Below are 25,015 nucleotides of genomic sequence, written 5' to 3'. Positions count from 1 at the left end.
CCAATAAGACAGTTTCGCCAGCCCTCTAAAACAGGCTGATCTGCCACTGTATTACTCCTCTAAAACACAAGGTCAAGAAGCAAGCGTCCCCACCCTCCCCCCCTCCGAAACAAGGCCCAGGAGCAAGAATTTGCTCTAAACTAGTCACAGAGGGAGCGATGTGCATAAATAATTTACAGATGGACAGTCTGCACTGTGCACATGTCCACAGACGAGGAAGCAGGCAAGCATACTGGACCGAGAACTCACCGATGATTACAGAAAAGAGAGCTGAAATCTGCTACTCCAGTGCACAGGGGACTGGAGCCAAAAAGGTAACTTCTGCAGGAGGGAAAAGCAGCCAAGAGCATAAACTGCCTACTTGCGCACAATCGGAAGAATATAAACATTACAACCATGATGGGAATTAAGTTTCAATCTAACAACTTTGGAAGGATTAAAAGCATAAACCACACATCAACTCCCCCTTATTTGTGTGTGTTGTCCCTCTTGACATCACTGTAATTCCACATTAAAAAAGCTGAAAACTTACAAGACTCCAACAGCATCCCGCAAACGCAGAAGTCGCCCTTTATTGGGGGGATGGGAGGGGGGCAACAACTTGCTTAAATTTCACAACTGAAACTACATGTGATACTATAAGCAAGGGGTGTAAATAAAGTGAATGAGTATAGAGAACTGGAGAACAGAGCCCATCCAATTAGAGACAGGTAAAAGCGGACAACCAACAACCTGCACAAAGGAGAAAAGTTTGAGAGATATGAGGTAAGGGACAGTCCACCCCCTGCACCCAGAAGTGGGAATATGCAGCGCACACTGAGCAGGTCGAACCCTTCTCCATGCAACCATCCGGATCAGTGGGGTCAATGGGACAGACACAAAGCTTGCGAACCTGCACTGAGGTGAATGTGATGTGTACAGAGAGGCAAGGGGGAGGGGACCATTTCCCTGACTCCAGGAGCGGGGTTAGTATATGAGGTGTGTACAGAGAGTAAGGGAAGACCTACTCTCTCCACCCAAAAGACAGGCGCATTAAGGAGCCCATCCTGCCTGAATGGGATACACAGGTTAGAGAAAGACGCACAAAGACTGTACATCACTGAGGGTATAATCATTTTAAGCATGATTAAATTATGTACTGGGAAGAACAGATCCAACAAGCCCTTGCACGAATTGCAGGAGAGGAGAGGCAGACTGGGAAGCATCTTTCAAAAAGCGAGGAATTCTGCTGTGAGACGTTTGAAGAAGTTAGTGCTAGGAAAGGCCCCTGTTATGGCTGGATAAATAGCACAGTCTTTGAAACTGATTAAGGTAGCTGGTAACAGAGACAGGTTTCAGGTAGGGGCTGGAGTTGGTTCTTTGGTTAGGGCTGGTAAAAGGGAAGAGTCGTTAAACGGGGGGCAGGCCAATCCCCCGAGGATAAGGGGAGATCGCAAGACTGAGGTGCGAGTGGAGGGTCATGGAGGGCGGGTCGGTGCCAAGTGAAGATGGTCTGTGAAAGGAGGTGTGGCCTATGCCCCCACTGCTGCAGCCGCATGACATACTGCAGGTTAAGGGTGATCCTAGCACTGGTAATGTATCTGCTCCACAGCTGCATCCATGGAAGTCCCTTAACTGCAGCCTCTTCTCTATGCTCAGTGGCAGGGCCAGAGCAGCAGTGCTTAATTTGTGCCGGTGCTAATAGCAGGGCCGGGTCTACACACGCTGGTGCACGTAATTGATGTACAGTAATTTCTATGCTTGGCTATTGCTACAGGACTTGGCAGTGGCACAGTGTTACTGTTGAACTCAAGTGTTCAACAACTACTCGTCTGGAGACACTGTCTGCCAATATGACTTCCTTCACTTCTTAGAGACACCCCACTCATTCTCAAGGGCTGAGGTTTTAATCCCCTGCTACACAAAATACCCTTCATGCTCCCTAAGGGGCTTGCCAACCCTCTTTAGACGGCTGAGCGCCGGGTGCTGGTGGTTCAAAGAACAGGCAGGGGCAGACACCTGTTCAGAGAGAAATAGAGGCACGCATGGAAGGTGCAGGGTCTCGGGCAATGTAAGGAACGGAAGAACCATGTGGGAGGGAAAGGGTGGACCTCCGGACCCTCCTCTTGACACGGGAACATCTGGACAAAGAAGCACGCAGTTTTTTTGTTTTTTTTACAGCATGCAAACATTAATGGTTCAAAGAACAGGCAGGGGCAGACACCTGTTCAGAGAGAAATAGAGGCACGCAAGGAAGGTGCAGGGTCTCGGGCAATGTAAGGAACGGAAGAACCATGTGGGAGGGAAAGGGTGGACCTCCGGACCCTCCTCTTGACACGGGAACAAATGGACAAAGAAGCACGCAGTTTTTTTGTTTTTTTTACAGCATGCAAACATGGAAACGCATACCCCACTCATACAGGCAGACACACAGATACATAGATGCCCACACCCCAGACACAAATACTTCCATGCACAGTCCTAAAAAGTCCCACCCAAACTTAAATACTCGAGCACAGACAAAGACACAACAGGCAGACACGCATTCAAAGACATATTGATAGAACCACGCACACGTACATACACTGGAGCCAAAGACAAGTAGGAGTGCCTCCACAAAGATTTGAGGACCTGCACTTCAAATTTTACAAATTAAGCACTGCAGAGCGGCTGCCTCGGTGTCTCTCTCCTGTCCCACGTTGCCAGTTCTCCTCCTCTGGTGGCTGCCCCTTTCTCCCTCCCCAGTGTCAGCCCCTCCCGGAGGCCGCCCTGACAAGGAGCCACACCTATCCTTGTTCACAGGCTGCTCTCTGCCGAGCCCATCTGGTCTGTAATTCCCGGAGCTGCCTCTTTTTCTGCACCCAGTTCTGACCCTCGGATAAATTCTTCCAGGCCTTCCCTCTGAGCAGCCTGCCCACTGCTCCGATCATAGCTACTGTGAGCCTGTCTCTGTCTCAGCCCCCGTGGCCAGCCTCTTTCTCCCGCAGCCCCAGGAAGACAGCCTCTCTTCCTCCCACCATCCTAAATACACCAGACAGTGTCTGTCCTCTAGGCAGCCTCAGGCCTGGTCCTCCTCTCTCGGGGGTCTGTCTCTGAGCCCCATACCCTGCCACTGTCTTCCAGTGCACTGCGGGCTTGTGTCTTCTGCCTCTCGGGCCCCTCTCACTGGCCTGGTCCATGTCTCCAGCCCCCTCCACTCTTGGGGCCCTGTGCCCGTCCATCTGCTCCTGCGCACACTGGCCTCTACCTGCCAGCAGCTGCAGAGACAGTACTGTTCTATGCCTATTTCTGTGTCAATCCCGCAGCTCCACTTCTGGGGCAGCGGCATCGCGCTTCCAGATCACAGAGCCAGGGAGCTGGAGTGCAGAGACCCGTGTTTAGTGATTTAATGTCTTCTTGTCCGTCGGACAAAATAGACATTAAATCTTCTTGCCCATTATAAAAATCTACATGGATCGGGCGTCGGGCGATATGATTCCCCCACCCCTGAACATTCAAGCCCACAGCCTCCTGTATGCCATCCTTTGATCCTGCTATGAAGTGACTCTGCAGACATTAGTACGGGGAGAGATGGCATGGAATCTGAGTGCAGTGGTTCTGCTCGCTATAGCGAAGTGGTGACTAGACAAACACTGTGGCTCATCGGGAATCTAAAACAAGCAAAGTCAGCATATTTAACAAATCCGCACTTTATGAGAGGCAGGGAAAATCTTTAGTAAAAAAGAAGATACCCAAAGCAATACACGATTATTTAGGTTTTAATTAAGTGATGTCTCAAAACAGTTTTATAATAATTCAGGTTTAACTTGACAAGCGCGCTGCTGCAATTTATCACCCGAATCGACAGTGTTTGAAAGAAGTAGGTGTGAGAGAAGTACATGTGTCTAATAAAAATAAAAATAACAAGTTTAAAAAATAAAAGTACACTGGGAGGGGGGAGGAATCAGAATGCTGCAAATGGAGAGGGCTGATGAAAGACCAGCTTTCAAAAATGCTTTATTTCCGATGTTGTGTACTATTCCGATTTCAACATCAGAAATAAAGCATTTTTGAAAGCTGGTCTTTTTCATCAGCCCTCTCCATTTGCAGCATTCTGAAAGCCACTGTATTAGTAAAAATCTCTTCCACCACTTTGTACTGTGCCGTTTGATAGATTAAAGCGGGAGCCTGTGTTACTTCCCTGACAACGTGACGAGGATACGATAATATATTAATAAAAGAAAGAGGCTTCAGAAGGCGAGGAGACACATAAGGAAACACAGGCATATGGAGGGGGAGAGGGCATATAAATGGAGAGAGAGCGTGGAGGCAATGACTAGAGATGGACAAGGGAATGAAGCGAAGAATAAGGAGGAAAACAAGCTCTTGGCATTGCTGTGGGGGGTCGGGGCAGCAGCCTTTAAAATCACGTGTGATTGCAGTACAATGCACCAGTAACACCTCTTTAATGTGAGCCGATCTCGTTGCTGAAGGGAGAATATAAACACGCAGTGTACCCTGATAGATTACATTCAAGCCCACAGCCCCCTGTATGCCATCCTTTGATCCTGCTATGAAGTGACTCTGCAGACATTAGTACGGGGAGAGATGGCATGGAATCTGAGCGCAGTGGTTATGCTCGCTATAGCGAAGTGGTGACTGGACAAACACTGTGGATCATCGGGAATCTAAAGCAAGCGAAGTCAGCATATTAAACAAATCCGCACTTTATGAGAGGCAGGGAAAATCTTTAGTTAAAAAGAAAATACCCAAAGCAATACACGATTATTTAGGTTTTAATTAAGTGATGTCTCAATACAGTTTTATAATAATTCAGGTTTAATTTGACAAGCGCGCTGCTGCAATTTATCACCCGAATCGACAGTGTTTTAAAGAAGTTGGTATGTGAGAGAAGTACATGTGTCTAATAAAAATAAAAATAACAAGTTTAAAAAATAAAAATACACTGGGAGGGGGGAGGAGAAATGCGAGACACGGCCTGGCAGCCGTGAAAGTGAAAGTACGGCCGGCCGTGGGCAGCAACAGCAGGGGTGAATAATTAGGGGGGAGGAGAAATGCCTGAGGCCGAGCGTACGCTGGGGGAAGCTTCAGATGCCTGTGGGAGGGAGGCTGATGGCTTTGATGTGGACGCGCTTTCCGCTCCAGTGCTCCACACGAACTGTAGGAAATCCGCGTGGTTTCAAACCTTAGTTGAGCCTCTATACTCTCGTCTATTAACCCTTACGGGATTAATAGGCGAGACCTAAAAAGAATTGAAGTCACTTACTAGAATGAAGCCCATCGAGGACACGAGGAGCACCGCACCAGCGCTGCACAGTGACCAGCACTCCTATCTCCAGCTACAGGTGTCCCGCAACGTCAGCAAGGCCCCAAAGATTGCTACGAACAGCTCATGAAGGGGCCCTGCAAGACCAGAACAGTCTAAGGATGCCACCAGCATGACAGGACATGTTATAGTGCTAGCTATTGCAATATATATGATCCATGCTGTTGTAATATCAGTGTTGCTTCTCAAAACATACTGAGATATCACTGATGTGCTTATCATGCTGCATGTCTGTACTGGTTTCAAAATGACAAAAAATATTGTATTGAAAAAAGAAAGTCACGCCCTCCTGGACTCCGCTGGGAGTCTAGTTTTCAGAACAGTCTGGGTCTGGTAGGTTTCCCTGGATGGCCGCTGAGCCCAAGACCAAAAGCATGGGTTACCATTTGAAAAACCAGGTCATTTTGTAATACCTAATTTTGATGTCTTCACAGATCTGGAGGAATGTGGGGCGGGTGGAACTTTGTGGCTCTCCACAGATTTCAGAACTTTCCATCTCAGAAATGTGAGGAAAATGTATTTTTTTTTAGACGAAATTTGAGGTTTGCAAGGAATTCTGGGTAACAGAACCAGGTGAGAGCTACACAAGTCACCCCATCCTGGATTCACCCTGGGTGTCTATTTTTCACAAATGTACAGGTTTGCTAGGATCACCTAGGTGCCAGCTGAGCTAGGGTCCAAAATCCTCAGCTAGGCATATTACAAAAAAAACGGGCAGTTTTCACTGGAAAAATGTGATGTACCCATGTTGATTTGTGGGCCATTTCCTATTGCAGCCACTAGGCCTACCCACACAAGTGAGGTACTGTTTGTATCGGAACACTTAGTGGAACACAGAATAGTTGAACATGTGTCATTACCAATTGACTTTCTATGCATTTCGGCCTTCTAAATGTAAGACAGTGTGTAAAAAAGAAATCATTTGGAAAAATGCCCCTTAATTCACATGCTAGTATGGGTACCAGCAAATTCGGAGATGTGCAAATAACTATTGCTTCTAAACTTCATGTTGTTTCCATTTTTCTGAAATACATATGTTTCCCTGAAATCTATTTTTTACTCTCTACATTTCACCAAATTAAATGCTGTATACCCGGTACACAAAGAAAGATCCTTTCAAGGTACAGTTCAGTTATTGGGTATGGGTACCTCAGGTTCTTGGTGAACCTAGACCTCCTATATATCCCTAAAACCAAAAGGGTCCAGCAGACGGAACGGTACATTGCTTTAAAAATGTGCCATACTGAGAAGAAGTTACAGGTGAAAACGTAGGCACAAATGGCTGGTTTCTTCAACTAAATTTCATTCTTTTTTTTTTATTTCAGCTGTTACTTTCTGGAGGAAAACCTTGAAGGATCTACACAAATGACCTCTTCCTGAATTTAGAATTTTACCTACTTTCAGACATGTATAATGGTCCAAGATTCATTATTGGTTGCACACCCATTTTTACCATCAGTAGGAAGGAGGTTGAAAACACACAAAAAAGTCTCTGTCCTAGTAAAATGGCAAAACTGTGTAGAAAAGTTTGGTTTTCTGACAAAAGTCTGCCTGTTCCTGAAAGCTGGGAAGATGGTGATTTCAGCACCGCAAACTCTTCATTGATACCATTTGCAGGGGGAAAAACAGCCCCTTTCTTCTGCAGCATTTTATTTCCATTTTTCCCCGAACAAAATGTAGCTGTATTTTGGCAAATTTCTTGGTCCTCACAAGGGGAATCCATAAGCGGCGGGTACCTTTAGAATCCTCAGGATGTTGGAAGAAAAGGACACAAATTTGGAGTGGTACCTTATGTGGACAAAAAAACGTAGAGGCTTAAGCGAGAACCAATCCAAATAACCAAAGAAAGGCTTAGCACTTGGTGGGGGAGTGAGAAGACTTAGCGGTGAAGGGGTTAAGGAGAGAAGGCAACATGCATCTAGATGACAAGGCATAGCAAACATTCTCAGGCAGCAAAGATGTGCGTGTCTGCAGGGCTCAACTGTTAGTTCTGTGGCACGTGCTCCTTTGCTTCTTCATCAAAAGGAGAACATCCCATGACACATGAAGGAAGGGAACTAGGGATAAGAGTAAAATATGCATACATTAATATAATTTTAAACGTTCACCTTTTTTGCTTCCAACATCTTGTTTTCAAAGACGTAGGAGATACAGTTCCTCACCACCTCCAGTCTTCGGGCACTGTTTGCCACAGCAGTACCATTTCTGTCAACAATAGCAGCTGGTGCAGATAAGGAGGAGAAGCAAGAGGCAAAGGGCTGAGTTAGTAAAACAAATAAAGTCACTAAAAGGGCACAGTCTAATAAGGACTTACCTTTAACAATGGGTTTGGTGCTTGCACTACTGTAGGTTAATATGCTATGTGATCTCCTGCTGTCTAGTGTTAGGTTAACAATATTACATATCTGTAAATATTCTACGCCTTTTTTTTGATTTTGACACATTAAACAATTGTGATCATCCCCGAAAACCACAAGGAACAAGTTCACATACTCCACCTTGAATACTTTAACTTTTCCCTAGCAGAATGTGTCTTTTTGCAATTTTTAAATACAATGAGGAATTTACTAAATAATATCCTTACTCCTTTCCTGCATCTGGGGTTAGTGGAAGGTTTGCATTGGACACTACATCAGTTCAAACTTTACACCGATTGCTATGGATAAGCAAAGTTTGAAAGTTTCCAGCGTGTGTTATTGTACTTCGCATACTGTGGATAAAGCAGTACCTTTCTGCTCTAAAGTTTTGGCTTACTTCAGGGATGTGGAATTCCAATAGCCGGATGCTTAGGACATATTGTTTGGGGTCAAGGCAACAAGTTTCCATGTGTATTTTGTCCTTGGGACAAGTAGGCTCACCACCTAAATCACAAACCCTTTGACTGCCAGTTTACAGTATCACATTATATATCATGGAAAGGCACTGCTTGCAGTTAAGGTAATATTTGTGTCCATGTGTTAACACTGTTCAAACTTGTATTTATGGTTCATTAATGCAAAACCTTTATTAATAGGGTGAGCGATCTAAGTACATGTTGTACGCTCACACTGTACTACTGACAGTGGTTCCAGCATAAAAATGTGTACACATGTTTTCAATGTTTAGCAATACGAGGCTATGCATACTGCTCCCGGAATGCTCTCTGATTAGATGCAAATACATGCAGAAGCTTGAAAGCAAGATTGATTATTCTTTGCTTTCAAAATAAAATGTTCACAAAAAAATGCAAAAATATTTAACTACTGCAACATTTTAGGTACTGTTTTCCTGCACCATAATTTAGTAAAATGTGTTGATGTATGCTAGTATTTCCCAAAAATATTGATAATGGAAAATCAGTGTAACCAGTTTTAAAAAGATTATGGGCAACTTACAAATAAACAAACATTGCTAAAGCCAATAGGTCTGAAATTGTTGGTCAGCCTTTTGGTTTTGACAACGTGTGACTTGGTTTCGTATGTTTTTTGTAAAACCTTATTGGCGTATGAGCTGCCCGGCCCTCATCATTATAACAAACATTGGCAAAAGAAAAAACAGTTTTGGTCTCAAAAAGCACACATTGCCACAGTAGTTCCTGGCACTGAACAAAACGACTGTGTGTTGATTATGCTCCTTGTGAAAGTACAGAATGCTGTCACTCACAGTGAAGCTAGCCGACAGACAGAGACACAGAATTTTAATAAACACAAAGGTCATGGTTAACGCCAGACCTAATTAGGGGCCCAATTATTAAATAAAGTCTCAAAAGGGCACTCATGTCCTTGCATTAAGTGCAGATATAGGACTTTCGTGAATTCACAAGACTTTACAGAAGTAGGCCAAGAAATAGTACTCCTAGAAAATATCTGTGAACTGCATTTTAGCATGAGCAAATATGCAGGTGTAGATTTGCTTATGCGAAAATCTGAATGTTTGCAAGTTCACTTACCCTCGAACCACTTTTTTCCCAACCCTGGAAGAAGTTTTATGTCTGCCATTTTCAGGAGTAAATTTCCGACCTTTCTCAGTATGGGAAAGGATTAGAGAAGAGTTGGTGAAAACCCTTAAAAGATGGAAGTTAGTAGGTTTGCACAGCCTCAAAAGGGCATTCCAACTCTGGAACTGATGCTTACCTTCAGCACCAGTATGTAGATCTGCGGAAACGTGGCAACATAAGGTAATTGCTAGCATTCAAACCCTACAATGGAAGGAGCCCTGGCATAATCAGAGAGGCTATTTCGAAGCTCTTATATAATGAGATTGCTGCCATAATTTGTCACCGCATTACATTGCACAAAAGGGAAAGGTGGATTAAAGGACAAGTATATTTATGAAGCAACCTGCTCCATGGACAAGTAGATGTTTTATTAAATTCCACACCCCTGTACTTAAAGTGGTGAAAGTTGTAGTAAATTTCTTCACAACAGTCTTGTGCCTCTTTCAAGGCCTAAATGTCCCCGAAGAAATTCTCTCTGCCCCTGTAACCAAAAGCTACTTTTGATACGTCAGCTAAGATCATGTTTCTCAGAAAAGCCACTTTGCCTCCTTTTTTACAAATAGTTTGCACTCTTATGTTCTTCAAAATGAATGTTGTTAGTAGATACAGGCTATTCTAACAACATAAGTAATTATGAAAGGATCTCTGCTATGTTATGGATTTTAAAATAATGGTACTCAATGGATTGATTGACATAAAAGGAAGAGACCATCTATGGTAAACAAACAAAAAGTGTGGATGAGTAAGAAGGCCTCCCCTGTCCTTCTGTGCCTGTAAATAGGGCTTGCCTCTGAATACTAGTTGTCTGAAACATATGTGTCCTTTGTGCGTGATGTTTAGGTGTTTTAGATGTAGTGTCTGACCTGAGCAGTGCAGGCTTCTCTAAAGAGTAAGGTACCCTAGGATCATTACACTGGTCCTGGAAAGGTGACTGGCTCAGTTTCTTTCATTCACATCTGTAATGCAGGACCGTTCCATAGCCTGCCCAGAAAAGTGCATTACGCTGTCCGTTTCAGTGGATGTGATGAAGAGACTCTGAACTTATACAACTAGTAATATCCTGAACCCAACTCTACATGGCAGGAGAAAACATAGCATGTGATTTGCAACATATGCTGCAATAGATACATTAGCAATCAGTAACAGAGGCAGGAAGAACAATCATTGACAGTCATTTCACACACACTAACAGGCACAGAGTATCTGTTTAATAAAGAACTGGAGTGCCAACTGGACTGCAGAGGCATTGATATTGTGGTCCTATGCAGATATTAGCAGAGAACAGTAACTTTATAGGCTAGTGCTCAGTAGCGAGTGGCTAAGACACTAAGAAAAGGCTTCACGCTGACCCTGAGGCTGCTCTCACAGGTGCTGAGCCAAATGTTGTTTTGTTACACCAGCATACCACAAAGCTTGCCTAGACAGGGAAGATTCTCAAACTGTATTCTCACACACAGTTAAAAGTGGCTACAGCTCTCTCGTAAAACGGAAGGTTGACTGAGGGTTGGTGGTGGCTGATTCCAGAGTGCAAGGAAGAGGGCATCCTAACACCCATATTCGAAATTCGGGCTCTTTCATTTCATCCTGTATCTGTTGGTTATGGGACATGAGCATTGGCTGTAGTGTGTTTGAAATTTTAGGTTATAGAGATGTGCGTCCATGTACTTCCTCTTCAGGAAGACTGTACTCTCAATTTGTGTATTCATATTGCATTGAACATTTTGCACCCACCATTAAAAATCCTTTGAATTAACGCTGGGAAGATGCTCTCAAAACTGACTGACCTACTCAAAATCATCAATTGCCCTCTCATACAAGGCATCTTTCTAAAAGGTCATAAGGAAGGCCAGGCCATCACAGTTCTAAAGAAACCTATATTAGGTTGAGATGCCCTCGCCAACTACTGGCCCATCACTCACCTAGCCGTCATCAGTAAACCTAGTGAAAAAGCTATCTACACACAACTCTGAGATAAAAACAGCAGCAATCACTCCTGTATGAGCATCAATTTGGCTTCAGCTCATACTGTGGAATGAAGACACTTTCATTACAAATCACTAACGGCAATGCCATTCTGAAAACAAATATGGGGTATTGATAGTAAAAAAGTTCTGAAAACACCAACATATCTCTACTGGAAAAATGTCCAATGCTCCAGACATCCAAGGCCTCACATGCTGCCAGACCTGGATGTCCAGCACGTACCGGAAGCTCAGTGCCACCAAAACAATCCTTCTAGACGCCAAAAACAACAAGCAATAACTAGGACAAAACCTCTCAATGATACGTATTCAAACCCCAAATTTCACTCAATATCAAGTCACCCAGATTTACCCTGTGCAATGAACTGACTTTAGGGGACACACCTACAAAAAAAAAACAAGACAGCCTGGTACCAGGTGCTGAAGAAAGTAAAGCCATTCTTCTCTAGAGGATGACATCAAAACTGTTATAACAGAAATTCTGCATCTGGATGGTGGCAAGGCAATGCTCCACAGCCTCTCAGATTACACGTTGACCTCTCTTAACGGCCTACATGCTACAATAAGGCTCATCAAGGGCTGAAAAATAGGAACACATCACACCCATCCTGATTGAACGTCATTGGCTCCACTTGCCAACCCACTTTTTCCCCCTCAAAATTCTGTTTATTGCATTTTCCATAAATCACAAACAGTTTTATGTTACATTCCCTGCTTTCCCCCCTTAGTTCTACAGAGTATAAAGTTGAGCTGTTGACAAGGGAATGAAATTATGTTGACAATTGTAACACCAACAAACCTTTTGTCTGAAGTAACAAGTCAAACATTGTCTCCCCAGTCCTCCCTCCTCTCTCAAACACCCTCCCTCCCCTAACTAAGGGAAAAATAATAATATAAAACAGAAAGAAAAAAACCTGATAAAAGACAATTGTCGAGTACAAACGTGTAGGACAGGCCATGGGGGATCTTTCTAGTCCATGGCTCCATGGTGCGAGGAGAGAGGGAGAGACTTCACAAAGTCCCCGGGCGTTGCATCAGAGTTCAGAACTGAAAGAAATGCAAAGCCCTCGTGGTCGGGGGCCAGTCATCAGAGGCAGACCCAGTGAGGTAAGTTATTAAAGGACCCTAGCTGTATTCAAAGTTTTCGAAATCATCCCTAAACATCTCTGCCATTCTCTCCATCGTTAATGCCCTCCAAAGTCGGTAGTACCATTGCATCAGTGCTGGGGCTTCACATTCTTTTCCTACGGCAGCAATCAAAAGTTTGGTTGCTCCAAGACGGATCTACAATATGTCTCTGTCACTTTAAGTTTCGTACTGCAGAGTTTGATCTCGCAAGCCCAGCATAGCGAATTTGGTGGAGTTAGGGATTGAGTAACCCCGTATTTCCCTGATCTGTGCCAGAATTTCCGCCCAGTAGGGCCGTATTGTTGGGTTATCACAAAAGATATGACGGAAGTCGCCCAGGAGCCTGCACCCCCTCTAACACAGATCGGAGGTGTTTGGGTATATATGTTTTAATCTCGCAGGGTACATGTACCAGTTATAGAGTGTTTTATAGAGTGCTTCCCTCATTCCCATGGAGCGATTGCACTTGGTGATAGCTTTCCATAGAGTTGTCCATTGCCCCTCATTGATTTACGTTCCCAGTATGTGTTCCCAAAATCATCATGTGGCGTGGACGTGGGCAGTGTAGTGTCCAGTAGCAAAGCATATATAAAGGAGATCACTCCTTTCAAGAAGCCCACCCTTTTAACAATCTGTTCTATAGGTGTATGTTCTCTAGTGGCCACCTGCCTCACATTAGGGTTCAGCACCCAGTGCTTCAGCTGGAGAAGCGTAAGTCTTCATTGCTGTGGAGTAGGAAGTCTCTGACAGTTCTCATAGGTTAAAATGTCGTAGTTGTGGAAGAGATATGATAAGGTCAAACACCCCTCCTGTAGCCAAGCATGGAATGGACCTGGTATCAAAGCTGGGGGGAACGGCGAGTTAAAATGTATGAGAGTATTTCGGTAGAGGAACGTGGCCCATTCTGTACATTTGAACACGTCATCCCATGTTTTTACTGTGGTACTCGTGGGTATGCTTAAGTAAGCGTTCGAGGGGTTGGTGTTCCTTAGGTTTCCAAAGTACATCCCATATAACCCTGCCGACTACTGCTCTGTACATGTGCAGCCAGTGCTTATAGAATTCCCTCGCTGACCATTCTGTGATAACTCTTAGCTGGGATGCCTTGTGGTACAAAGCAAAGTCGGGTAAGGCCAGCCCTCCCTTCTCTTTGGGTCGTTCTTTGGGTTATATTCTGCCATATAAAGCGGGTGATAAGCATTTGAAGGGCCGGGAGGAAGTCCCGGTCCAGGTGTACGGGTAAGGCCTGAAAAATGTATAGCAATTTTGGGAGAGCTGTCATTTTGATCGCATAGATACATCCTATCCAGGAAATATACAAGGGGCCTATCTGTGAAAGTAATTTTTTAGTTGTTGAAGGGAGGGAGGGTTGTTAGCCCGGAATAGCCCCTCCAGGTAGGGAGTGAGCTTCACCCCAAGGTATGTGAGATTGCATTTCACCCATTGAAATGGGGTGGCCGCCACCAGTGCAGTCATGTCGGTGGTCGAGAGAGTGAGGTTCAGCAGGAAGGATTTAGATAGGTTTACTCGAAAACCTGCTACCCCTTCAAAAGGTCTGCAGTTAATTCCACAAAGCCATCAGTGAGGTCTGTGGGTTTGAAAGCGTCAAGAGCATGTCATCTGGGAACATTGAGATTTTATGTTCTACTGACCCAAATCCTATGCCTTTAATCTGCGGTGTTGCCCTGATTCTGGCAGCTAGCGGAAACACATAATCCAGATGCAAAATACTTTAAATAGAGGAATATCCCCCAGTCAACTTGTGATCCTTTCCTGGAATGTAAATGGATTAGGGGACAAACTTAAAAGGAGAGAGGTATTGCAATATATTAAGAGACGAGCACCTGATATTGTCCTGCTGCAAGAAACTCATATAAAGACTATGGAAGAGAGCGCACTCAACAGATATAAGCTAGCGGCACATGCAAAGTACACAAGAAATTTAAGAGGGGTGGGCATCTTATTATGCAAGTCCCTTCCATTTACGGTTCGGGCTGTGACGCATGACCCACTCATGCGTTTTGTGACACTGTTGGGGAACTGAGACAGTAGCTATTACATATTGTCTCGCTATATATCCCCGCGCCTCCACTCCCTCGCGCTGGCTGGGTTGGGGACTCATCTAGTGAAATTTCCACAAGGTGAATAATTGATTGGTGGGATTGCAATGCAACCCTAAATGGAGAAATGGATTGTTGGCCAATCAGGCAAAAAGACAGTTAAGGAAAAGCACGAGCCGAGTTCCTGTCAGCAATCGGCCTTATTGATGTGTGGCGTGTACCCAATCCCTGTTTAACAAATTAAGACACGTGAGGATACAAGTGGGATATACCATTATTGTAGTTACTCCCCCGACTCTCCCTCCAACCCTCTGGATTTCAACCAAGGCCCCCAAACGTTCCTCCATTTCTTAATACAGCCCCTACTCCTGTATATAGTCACTTTGACCCTTTGGCACCAATCAAGGTCCCGCCTCCACTGTTCCCATTGCAGAGGTGCCCCCCACCCACTGGCAATGTTTATTTTAGCTACCCCCGCTGCCAATGCTAGCCAGATCTCCGCATATCTGGACCAGTCAGTGTCACCTTTAATCATTAGCAACAGCCACTTTGTCTCCATCGGAACCGTGTCACCCACTACAGCAGACATATTGTCTGTGACCCTGGTCCAGAAGGGAACAATCTCAGGGCACTCCCAAAGTAAGTGATAAAGGAGCCCTTCCCTTGACAACCCCTCACGCAGAGGGCAGACAGACTCCAGCCCCAGGCGTAGAGGTGTGTGCAAGGATAGTATATGCGGTGTAGGATCTTTAACTGCACCAACCTGAACCTTGAGCAGATCGCTATTTCACGAGGACTCTTTATGCCGTTTTGACAGTCGTCGTCGTCTAGGGTACCAATGTCCCGGGCCCCTGCAGGCCGAAGCGTCACCAAAGGGTCAGGCATATTGTTTGAGCTTGCAGTAAATGGTGGATGTGGGCTTTTCTAGTATGGGGTCCAGGAGCAGTCTATCTTCCATGGGGGGGTATTCAAGGAGTGATGCGCCACTGCGTATGTGTGAACGTATGGCATGTATGAGGCGTATGTAGTGGTAGTGTTGGGAGTCATGAAGGTCATATTCCTTCTTAAGATATGCAAAGGATCGGGGGCAGTCCCTTTCCAAACTTCACCTAAATATTCAATGCCAATTATCTTCCACCCACTGAAACCGGTCAAGTGTATCACCTCTCCCAACTGATCTCCGAGCCACAGAGGGGTTCTGCCAGTCAGTGTATCTCTCCATCCCAGGAACTTTTTTACCTCTCTCCAACATTGAACAGCCACCCTTGTGTGTGCAGGTCACTCCTTTGGCATTCTCCGGGCATAGAGAAGGGGCTCACAGTTCCCCCAGGCATGATCATCCTATCAACTCTATAAGCAGGTTCAGAACCGTCCGTTTGTTGACTTCTTGGAGCTGTTTGGCCCAATAGTACAGTTTGACTTCCGGAAGCGCCAGTCCACCATCATATACCCCTCTGGTAAGCTTGTGTAGCGCTATACTCGGGCTACCACCATCCCACAGCAGGATCTGTAGCGCCAGTGATATTCGTGTAAATACACCCGGAGGGACAGGATACGGTGCATTCTGTAGGATGTATAAGAGCCGCGGCAGTGCGAGCATCCTAAATAATGCCACCCGGACCTTGAGGGAGAAAGGCAGTGTTCGCCAGTGACTCACGTCGGCCCCGAGGCGAGCCAGTTGGGTCTCAAGGTTTCTAACAAAGAATCCCTCCTTATCTCTCGTGACGTAAATCCCAAAATACTTGAAACCGTTGGTCGCCACGGAAGCGGTACACCTAGTGGGGTTCCGAGGGAGAGAGCCCGACAGTGGGAAGATCACTGACTTCGCCCAATTAATTGTGTAGCCAGAGTAGTTGCCGAATAACTCAAGTAGGTGTAGCACCTGCGCTATCGAATTGTACGGTCTTGCCATATATAGCACAATATCATCGGCGTATAAGGAAATACGCTCTTCCCCCTCGTCGTGAGCGCCTAGCCCCAAAACAACCTGTCTCTCCTGATCCAGTGAGCCAACAGCTCCAGAGCCAGGGTAAAAAGAAGGGGGGACAGGGGGCAGGCCTGCCTGGTGCCCCTCCTAAGAGGAAAGACCCTGGACATGGCACCATTGACCCTCACACAAGCTTATATAGAAGATCGAGCCAAAACCCAGTTTCTGGAGCACCATAAACAGGTAGGGCCATTCAATGGTATCGAACGCCATTGAGGCATCTAACACCATCAATGCCGTCTGTGTGCTCCCCACATCCTCGGTCATGTGGAGTACTCCATACATACGTCGCAAATTGTGGTGGGTGCTCCTACGAGGCATAAATCCTGATTGGTCAACATGCACAAAGTCAGGAATAACAGACACCAATCTGTCCGCTAGAGCATTGGCCAGGAGTTTGGCCTCAAGATTAATGAGGGAGATGGGGTGATACGAGGAGCATTGGTCCGCCGGCTTCCCTGCTTTATGAATGACCACGATCGTGGCTTCACGTTGATCAGTGAGGAGCCTACCTAACTCGCACACCACAGAATACATCTGACGAAGAGGGTTGATAATGACGTTCGCCTGTCGTTTGTATATCTCCACTGGAAGCCCTTTGGGTCCAGGAGCTTTCCCAGATTGGAGGGAGTTGAGGGCATTGCCAATTTCTTCCCCCGTAAAGTTTGCGTCAAGGCTGACTTTTTGGTCTTGGGATACCGTGGGCAACGCAAAATCTCGTAGGAACTCTGCGCAATCGTTTTCCATCCTGGTGCAGACAGGGGAATATAGCCTTTCAAAGTGGGTCACGAACACTTCCGCAATGCCCGTGCTGATGGATACTAGGGACCAGACACGTCTCACATCGGCTACCCAGGAACGCTCCGCTCCCCGTCTCGCTATTCGAGCCACGCAAGCAGCTCCAGGGCCTTGTCGCCTACGTCATAGATCCGGTGTTGTGTGGCGAGAGCGTAGGCTTGTGCCTCCCCCTCAGCCAGGGCTTGAAGTTCCCTCTGTTTGAGTGTCAATCTGTGGCGAAGGTCAACAGAGGAGGCGATGCTAACATCGCGTTCCAGCTGCTCGATTTCGTTTTCTAGTCGACTGATCTGTATGGATTCCTCCTTTTTCTGGGCACCTGTCAGTGCCTGAGCCTGCCCTCTCAGCACCTTTTTGTATGCTTCCCATAACGTTATATGAGATTCAACTGAGCCCCTGTTTTCCTCAAAGTAGAGCTGAGAACACTCCCAGAGTTTATCCACTATGATCTGGTATAGGAGACACCACAGATCTATCCTTGGAAAAGACACCCTGTTGATTTCCGGGCCCCTAAATATGACGCTGACTGGGGAGTGATCAGGGCCATAATCTGGGGTTCAGCAAAGTCGCCAACTGATCAGTGCAGGTGAAGAAGGGGTCAAGTCGTGAGAAGGACCCGTGTCGGGCTGAATAAAACATGTATTGCCTATGTGAAGGGTTGTGAGTGTGCCACAGGTCGCTAAGTCCCATGGCCGTGACAAAGCCATCCAGGCCCGCTCCTCCCTGCAGCCCAACCCAGCACTAGAACGGTCCAGGTCTGCGTCCATAACTGCATTTGTGTCACCACCTATCAGGAGTACCCCCGAAGGAAGATCAGCCAGGAAGGAGCCCAGTCGCGGGAGAGTCGAGGAGTGTAGACCCGGCGGAATATAGTAGGAGCAGAAAACTATAGCGCGCCCCTCCCATTTACCTGCTGTCACGGCCAAGCAACACACATCATCAGTCTATTTACCCGAAATAACAATGGGTAGAGTGTTGTGGACTGAGATGCCCACCCTCCGTGAGCCAGACGTGAACCCCGAAGGGGCCACCATTTTGTACCCAAAATGATCCAGGGCCCTATACCTATTACCACGCAGGTGTGTCTCCTGAATGAAGACCACATCAGGTGAATGCCTTTTAATGTGCTGTAGTACCAATGTATGTTTAATCTTGTTAACAATCCCATTCACATTCCACGTCCATATTTTTATATTCGCTGAAACACCTATATGTGTCAGAGAGTCTCACCTTTCTCGGATAATCGCACGGCCCTACTGTTTCACTAGGCAAATTCCCACTTGTATAAAAGGACTAAGTTTGTCTAGAGCAAATGATACTAACCCCTTGATATCTCTCAATGAGGGGCCTGGGCCACTGTAGACAGAGGGCACCCGCCTGAGCTCCTTCCTCTCTCCCCATGGCCATTGTGTACTTATCTATCTGGTTGGACTGAGCCCGGGCCTGTCAGTCTGTTTCGGCCCATGGCTCTGGGTGTGCCACCCGCTGTAAAGTCCAGCCTGGGTGCGGTGGGAGGGAGGCCCCTGTAACTACTGTGAATTCACGACGCGCGGCAAGTCGCAGGGGACCAAGAATAGACTATCTAGTTGCGCTATGACTCAACGAGGCAGGCCTTCTCTTCACAGTAGGCCCACGCTTCAGAGGTTCAATCTGGCTGGTATGTCCAGTGGAATGGTCCCTGGCCGATCTGTTCCTGTGCGCGGCATCCTCCCTCACGCCAGTCAAGGCACTCCACACTGTCCCCTCTCCGATCCAGAGCGGCCGCTCCCTGCCGTGTCTGGCACTAAATTTGCACTGTATGGGAACTAGACCCCATCGGTGATCTGGGATGGTGCCCCCGTAGGATCCGCACTCTACTTCGCACCATGCGGCCCGCACTTCATGCACCACTCGCCATCCTGCCTCCGGTCGCGCCGCCCCAATCTCACACTCACCGGTTGTTGGATGGAAGGCACACCACTCGATACGGGCTTCCGCTCCGCGGCGTCCTCTGTCCCCTCCGGGTCACGCGGCTCACTTGCAGTCTGAATTGCGGCGTCACACAGCCAGCCGTGCTACCTCCGTTGCACCCTTCCGATCTGCAATATGAAGGGCACGCCTCGGTGCTACCTTCTGCAGCCACAGTATAACGGAGCTAGCAGGCGCCATCTTAGCTTCGTCGGGCTGAGCGTCTCCGTTCACTGTTTTCACAGGTCGTTGCGCTGTTAGGCGATCGCCTCGAGTCCGATCGATACGCTGCGCACTCCAATATAAGCTGGCACTGACAAACGCCCCAGTTGCCCACGGATGATGCCGGATTATGGGTTCAATCGCTGACCGCTAGCGTAGCTTTCTCAGCAAACGGCCATCAATTTTTAGACTCCATAGAGGTACTAGGCAGGGCTGCCCCCTGTCCTCACTAATATTTGCCCTGGTGTTAGAGCCCCTAGCTGTATGGAGACAGGGCGATCCACTTACCAAAAGACTTAAGTGGACGGTGGATTGGGAGGATAGAATCTACTTTTACTCAGATATCTATTTTGCCAAAACGTATTCTTCCTTACACAGAGTGCTACATACTCTCACCCTATATCAAAAGCAATCGGGATATACCATAAACTGGGATACATTTCTTATATATATTTTGTGGGGTGTGAATCCGAGACTTCCTAGAAATTGTGAGACCTGGGTGGTGACAGAAGGATTCAGGTACTTAGGAATTTATAGCCAAAATGTAGTTCCCCTGCTACGTCGTCTGCAAGAAGATGTGCAAAATTGGAGGACATTACATTTGTCATTGTGGGGTAGGGCAGCCCTTTTCAAGATGATGGCGCTACCCCGCTTTATACATGTATTGCAAAATACGCCAAACCTGCCCCCCCCCCCCCCACCCCCTCCCCGAATACTTCAAGGCGGTTGAGGCTGAGCTAAGGACACTCCTCTGGTACGGAGGTAATCTGCAGATCGCACTAAACAAACTGACCAGGAGCTGGTATAATAGGGGCATTGCGCTCCCAGCATAACAATTTTACTATTGGGCAACAGAACTCATAGTAGTTAATAGATGGGTACACTTAGCCAACAACGACCCAGCCTACAAAATGGACAGGCATAATATGAGACCAAGAGGATACTTCAGAGCCATTTATGGCGGGGAAACAGACAGCACAACTCCACACCCCAACATCAGCAATAACTAAGATATGGCACATAGCGTCAACGGCTTTGGGTTGGAAGGACAAGATAACCTTAGCTATGCCACTGTGGGATACTAGAGGCCTGGGATTACTGGGGAACCAACCGGGCTTTGATAAATGGGACTTGATTGGTCTCTCCAAGGTGGGTGACCTCTGGGTGGGGAGGGGAGAGGCTAGACCCTTTGCCGACCTTCAAAAAGGCTACAATTTGGCTCCGATCGAGACCTTCTGACAATTCCAAGTCAGGTATGCATTGCATCAAGCCATCCCTAAAGATGCAGATCTTCCGGCCTCTTCCCTTTTGGAAGATAGGCTCCTAGACGATTATCTAAATAAGAAGGCAATCTCGCTAACCTATCTGGAGATATTAAATAATTCCCCAGGCACATTGGAGAATTTGCGATCCAGATGAGAGGAGGACGTGGGGAAGCTGGATGACGAGGATTGGCTGGAAGCACTCACGTGACCCCGAGAGGTGGCTATTCGGTCTCGTTTCAGACTGATCCAGCTGAAACTACTCCATAGCACATATTATACACGTACCACGCTGGTTAAAATTAACAGACTTGACTATGCACTTTGTCCCAAAAATTGCAGCCAAGAAGGCTCCTTTCTACATCATGGATGGAACTGCCCCAAGATAGGAGAATACTGGAACAAAATTGCCACACACATACAACAATTATGCGGCATGTCCTTGCCGCATAATTGTTATGCATGGATGGCATAGCACCGGTATGCAAAATATACTGGGCAACAGAGTAACTGACAAAGGCATACAGACTAGACGGTGAATTAACAGAGGCAAGGCTGGAGTAATAGAGTAACAAAGGGCATGTGGAATACCCTATGTAGGGGTATTACTGGTATTCAGTGCAGGCTTGGAATGCAGTAACTTGTGCATGCATCATATATTGCTCTTAACACATGCACCAGGTAATACGTTACAGCATGACGGCTCAATGGCCCAGAGACAGACCATGTCGGAGGCCCTGGGGGAGGCGGTTTGATTACAGAGGTTCTGGTGAATGCAGGTCAAATTAATAAGCAGACAGAAGTGCCGTCTTGGTGGCTCAGTCGGAGAGATGGAGAGTGAAACGAAGGCCCTGGAGGGTGGGTCAGACAGAGATCCTGAATCAGCGTGGGATCTGGAAATGTGGGTGAAGAACAGACACGCAGAGCCCTCGGGGTGGGAGTACATATGGGATCTGAGGCAAGGGGGCCGCAGTGCAGTGCATACGCAAAATCTAGTGTGCGGATCAGACCCCGACATGCAGTGCACGCACAGGGCTTGGGGCACTTTCTTTAACTAGAAATGCAGGGTATCCGTGGCCCTGCGAGAGAGGGTCAGCCTCAGGCTTGAGTTCAGAGGTCTCCGGACACTTCCTGGCGCGGTGTTGGCGGAAGCGGGATCGTCCTAATAATAATATAATAAATAATAAAGGGGTTTGTAAAGCGCCTGGTGACGCCATCCCGGCGTGTCCCCGCGCTGTGGAGAGAGCAGCAGAAGAGAGTGAGAGACCTATAGGGTATAAAGGTGGGTTTTTAAGAGTTTCCTAAATATTGTCTCAGTCTCTGCAAGTCTGATGTTCAATGGGAGAGAGTTCCAATATTTGGCCGCCAGCGCACGAAAGGAGCGCCCTCCCATTCTGGCCTTGTTTATCCGGGGGGGCTTTGAGAAGACCAGTTCCCCTGGAGCGAAGTGCTCTATTGGGCACGTAGGGGATAGCAAGATCCTGCAGGTATTCAGGGGCTTTCTGAGAGGTTATCCTGTAGCATATTAGGAGCGCTTTGAACAGGATCCTCTTTTTTATAGGGAGCCAGTGAAGAGCAGCCAAGGTGGGCTTAGAGGCAGCTCTTTTGGGTAGCCTGAGGACTAGCCGCGCTGCCGTGTTCTGAAGAACCTGCAGCTTTTTGATGTTCTTCTCTGTAGTCCCTAAGAGTAGCACATTACCGTAATCGATACGGGAGGTGACTAGAGCTTGGGTCATCGTGCGTCTGGCCTCTAAAGGAAGAAGGTCCAGCGTACGGTTTAAGGTCTTCAGCACCCCAAAGCATTTCCCTACTAGCTTATGGACGTGGCTATCAAAGGAAAGCTTGGGATCGACCCATACACCCAAGTTCTTTGCTTCCTTGCAAGGAGAAGGTAGAGGGCCCAAACAAGGAGGCCACCAGTCCTGAGTCCAACTGGCCGTATTTCCCCCTATCACAAGAACCTCTGTTTTAGAGCCATTGAGCTTTAGGCAGTGTTGGTTCATCCAGCCTGCAAGCTCCTGCATGCAGGTTTTAAAGTTTGCGGCTGCTAAGGTGGGTGCCTGGGATAGGGAGATGAGGAGTTGGGTATCGTCGGCGTAAGATACTAAATTTATGCCGTACGATTGGACCACATCCGCCAGCGGGGCCATATAAAGGTTAAACAGGGTGGGGCTCAGGGCAGAGGCCTGAGGCACCCCCTGTTCTAGGGCAATGCTGTCTGAGAGGAAATTTCCCCTCTGAACCTGGAAGCTGCGATCTATGAGGAAGGCTTTAAGCCATCCCAGCCTGGTTTAGACACTGTAGCAAGATGGAATGGGCTACAGTGTCAAACGCAGCACTGAGGTCCAGCATAATGAGTGCCATCGTGTGACCCTCGTCAGCTCCTGCCCGTAGAGTTTCAGTCGCTCTCAGGAGGGCTGTCTCAGTGGAGTAGTTAGTCCGGAAACCAGACTGGGAGCTGTGCAGGGAATTATTAGCTTCTAAGTGAGCCATGAGTTGTTTATTGGCAATTTTTTCAGTCACTTTCGCAAGGTAAGGCAGGAGAGAGATCGGTCTCAGGTTTTCCAAGATATCCTGACTTACATTGGGTTTCTTTTTGATTGGCAGTACAATTGCCTTTTTCCAATCTAGCGGTAGGCAAGCTGACGAGAAGGATAGTTGGATAACGTGCCTAAAGTAAGGTTCTAGTACTTGTAAACTTTCTCTAAGTACTTTCGGGGGGGGCGGGTCACGAGGGGAACCCGATTTGACGCTTTTACAGATGTTTATAAGCATTTCAGGAGGGGGAACCGAGAAGCATTGTAGACAGGAGTCAGTAGGACTAACATCTACACTTTCCATAAAGTCATGGCCAGATGTCAAGTTGTCAGAAAAGCTGGCATAGATGTTGGTGATTTTCCCCGAAAAATAATGTGCAATTTTATTGCAGGTTTCCACCGAGTTGTTGCATGACACATTATCATTTGTAAGCACTGAAATTTCTTTAAAAATTTTAAAAAGCTCTTTAGAGGAGTTCTCTGCCTCCCCAATGCGCGTTTTGTAATGCAAGGCTTTGGAGGTGCGGATTTTTTTATTGTATTCCTTTTGCGCTTTTTTGTATTGTGATTTGATAGCTGGGCAGAAGTTAATACGCCATTCGCGTTCTAATTTTTTGCAAGCGGTTTTGATTGCCTGGAGTTCAGGAGTGTACCAGGGAGTGGATTTTCTGGCGTTTTTGGAGTTGTTCATGCTGCGAATAGGAGCAGTTTTGTCTAGGGACGTTAAGATTCGATTCTGCAGCTGACTGTATGCTGTTTCACAGTCAGTGCCTTTTAGAGAATCTCCTGTTACGAGCAGTTTGTTGAAAGTATCATGGGAGAAGCTTTTCCATTTCCGGCGCTGGTACCGGTGGTCCGTGTCATTTTTAGGGTCAGACTCAGATCTCTGCAAATGAAATGGAATAATGGAGTGATCAGACCAGGGTACCGGAATTGGAGGTGAAGCTTGTACTCTGGAACCGTTCCCAAAGATAGGGTCAAGGAGGTGACCAAGTCTGTGAGTTGGATCATGATTTATTAGGTCAAGTTGAAGGGACTGGAGTACAGACCTAATGTCCTTAGCCTCAGAGTCGAGGGGATCGTCAAAATGAACATTCATGTCACCAAGCACAAGGAAACTGCTTTTCCTTATTGTTAGGTGAGCAGTGGTTTCTAACAGGCTAGATGTGAAATCATACAGTCTCCCAGGGGGTCTGTACACAAGAATGCCTGAGAAGGAAAGTTGAGGATTTATGATGATAGTAAAAGATTCTGCTTCACAGTGATCAATAGTAAGAGGAGATAGAGAGCATTGAATGGGAGTTTTAGTGGCAATTGCAATTCCTCCTCCCCTGCCATCCTTTCTATCTAGTCTGGACAGGGAGTAGCCAGGAGGCATAGCTTCTATGATGTCAGGGTCTGAAAATTCTCCTAGCCAGGTCTCCGTAAGAAACATAATATCAAATCCATCATCCTCCAGTAGCTGATGTATCTGTATACTATGTTTGCTGAGAGATCGGCAGTTTATCAATCCCGCCTTAGTTTGCATATTGGAACCTGCCTTAGTGGATGGCTCGTCAGGCGTGAAAGAACACGTGGGACAACTGTGCAAAGACAGCGCCTCCATAGTATGAGTACATGATAGGGTGAGAGCAGGACAGAGATCTAACAGCTCCTGTCTGTCGTACCGTATCTTGTGGGATGTTAAATGGCCAGGAGTCGTGGCCCCGCGCCCCGTCCGGCCGCGGACGGGCGCAGACGGGCTGGACTTTGGCTCGACTTCGGCTCGCTGTCCTGTAGGGTCCGTAGGAGCTGTAAGTTCTGCTGTAGCCCAT

At 46.9% G+C, this 25,015-nt stretch overlaps 1 protein-coding gene across 8 annotated transcripts in view; it reads right to left on the bottom strand.

The window, feature by feature from the left end:
* Nucleotides 1-25,015, bottom strand: part of SBF1 (SET binding factor 1) — a 1,591,024-nt gene that overhangs the window by 889,520 nt on the left and 676,489 nt on the right. For all 8 annotated transcript variants that reach the window (XM_086918836.1, XM_086918839.1, XM_086918838.1 and 5 more), the window contains exon 15: nucleotides 7,414-7,526. In XM_086918836.1, the coding sequence (XP_086774962.1) occupies nucleotides 7,414-7,526 (113 nt within the window). The remainder of the gene's footprint in view (nucleotides 1-7,413; nucleotides 7,527-25,015) is intronic.

The sequence above is a fragment of the Lissotriton vulgaris genome, chromosome 1_1, assembly GCF_964263255.1.
Source record: "Lissotriton vulgaris chromosome 1_1, aLisVul1.2, whole genome shotgun sequence".
Taxonomy (NCBI): domain Eukaryota; kingdom Metazoa; phylum Chordata; class Amphibia; order Caudata; family Salamandridae; genus Lissotriton; species Lissotriton vulgaris.
Note: the sequence above shows the minus strand (reverse complement) of the source record. Positions and strands in the feature narration are given on the sequence as shown.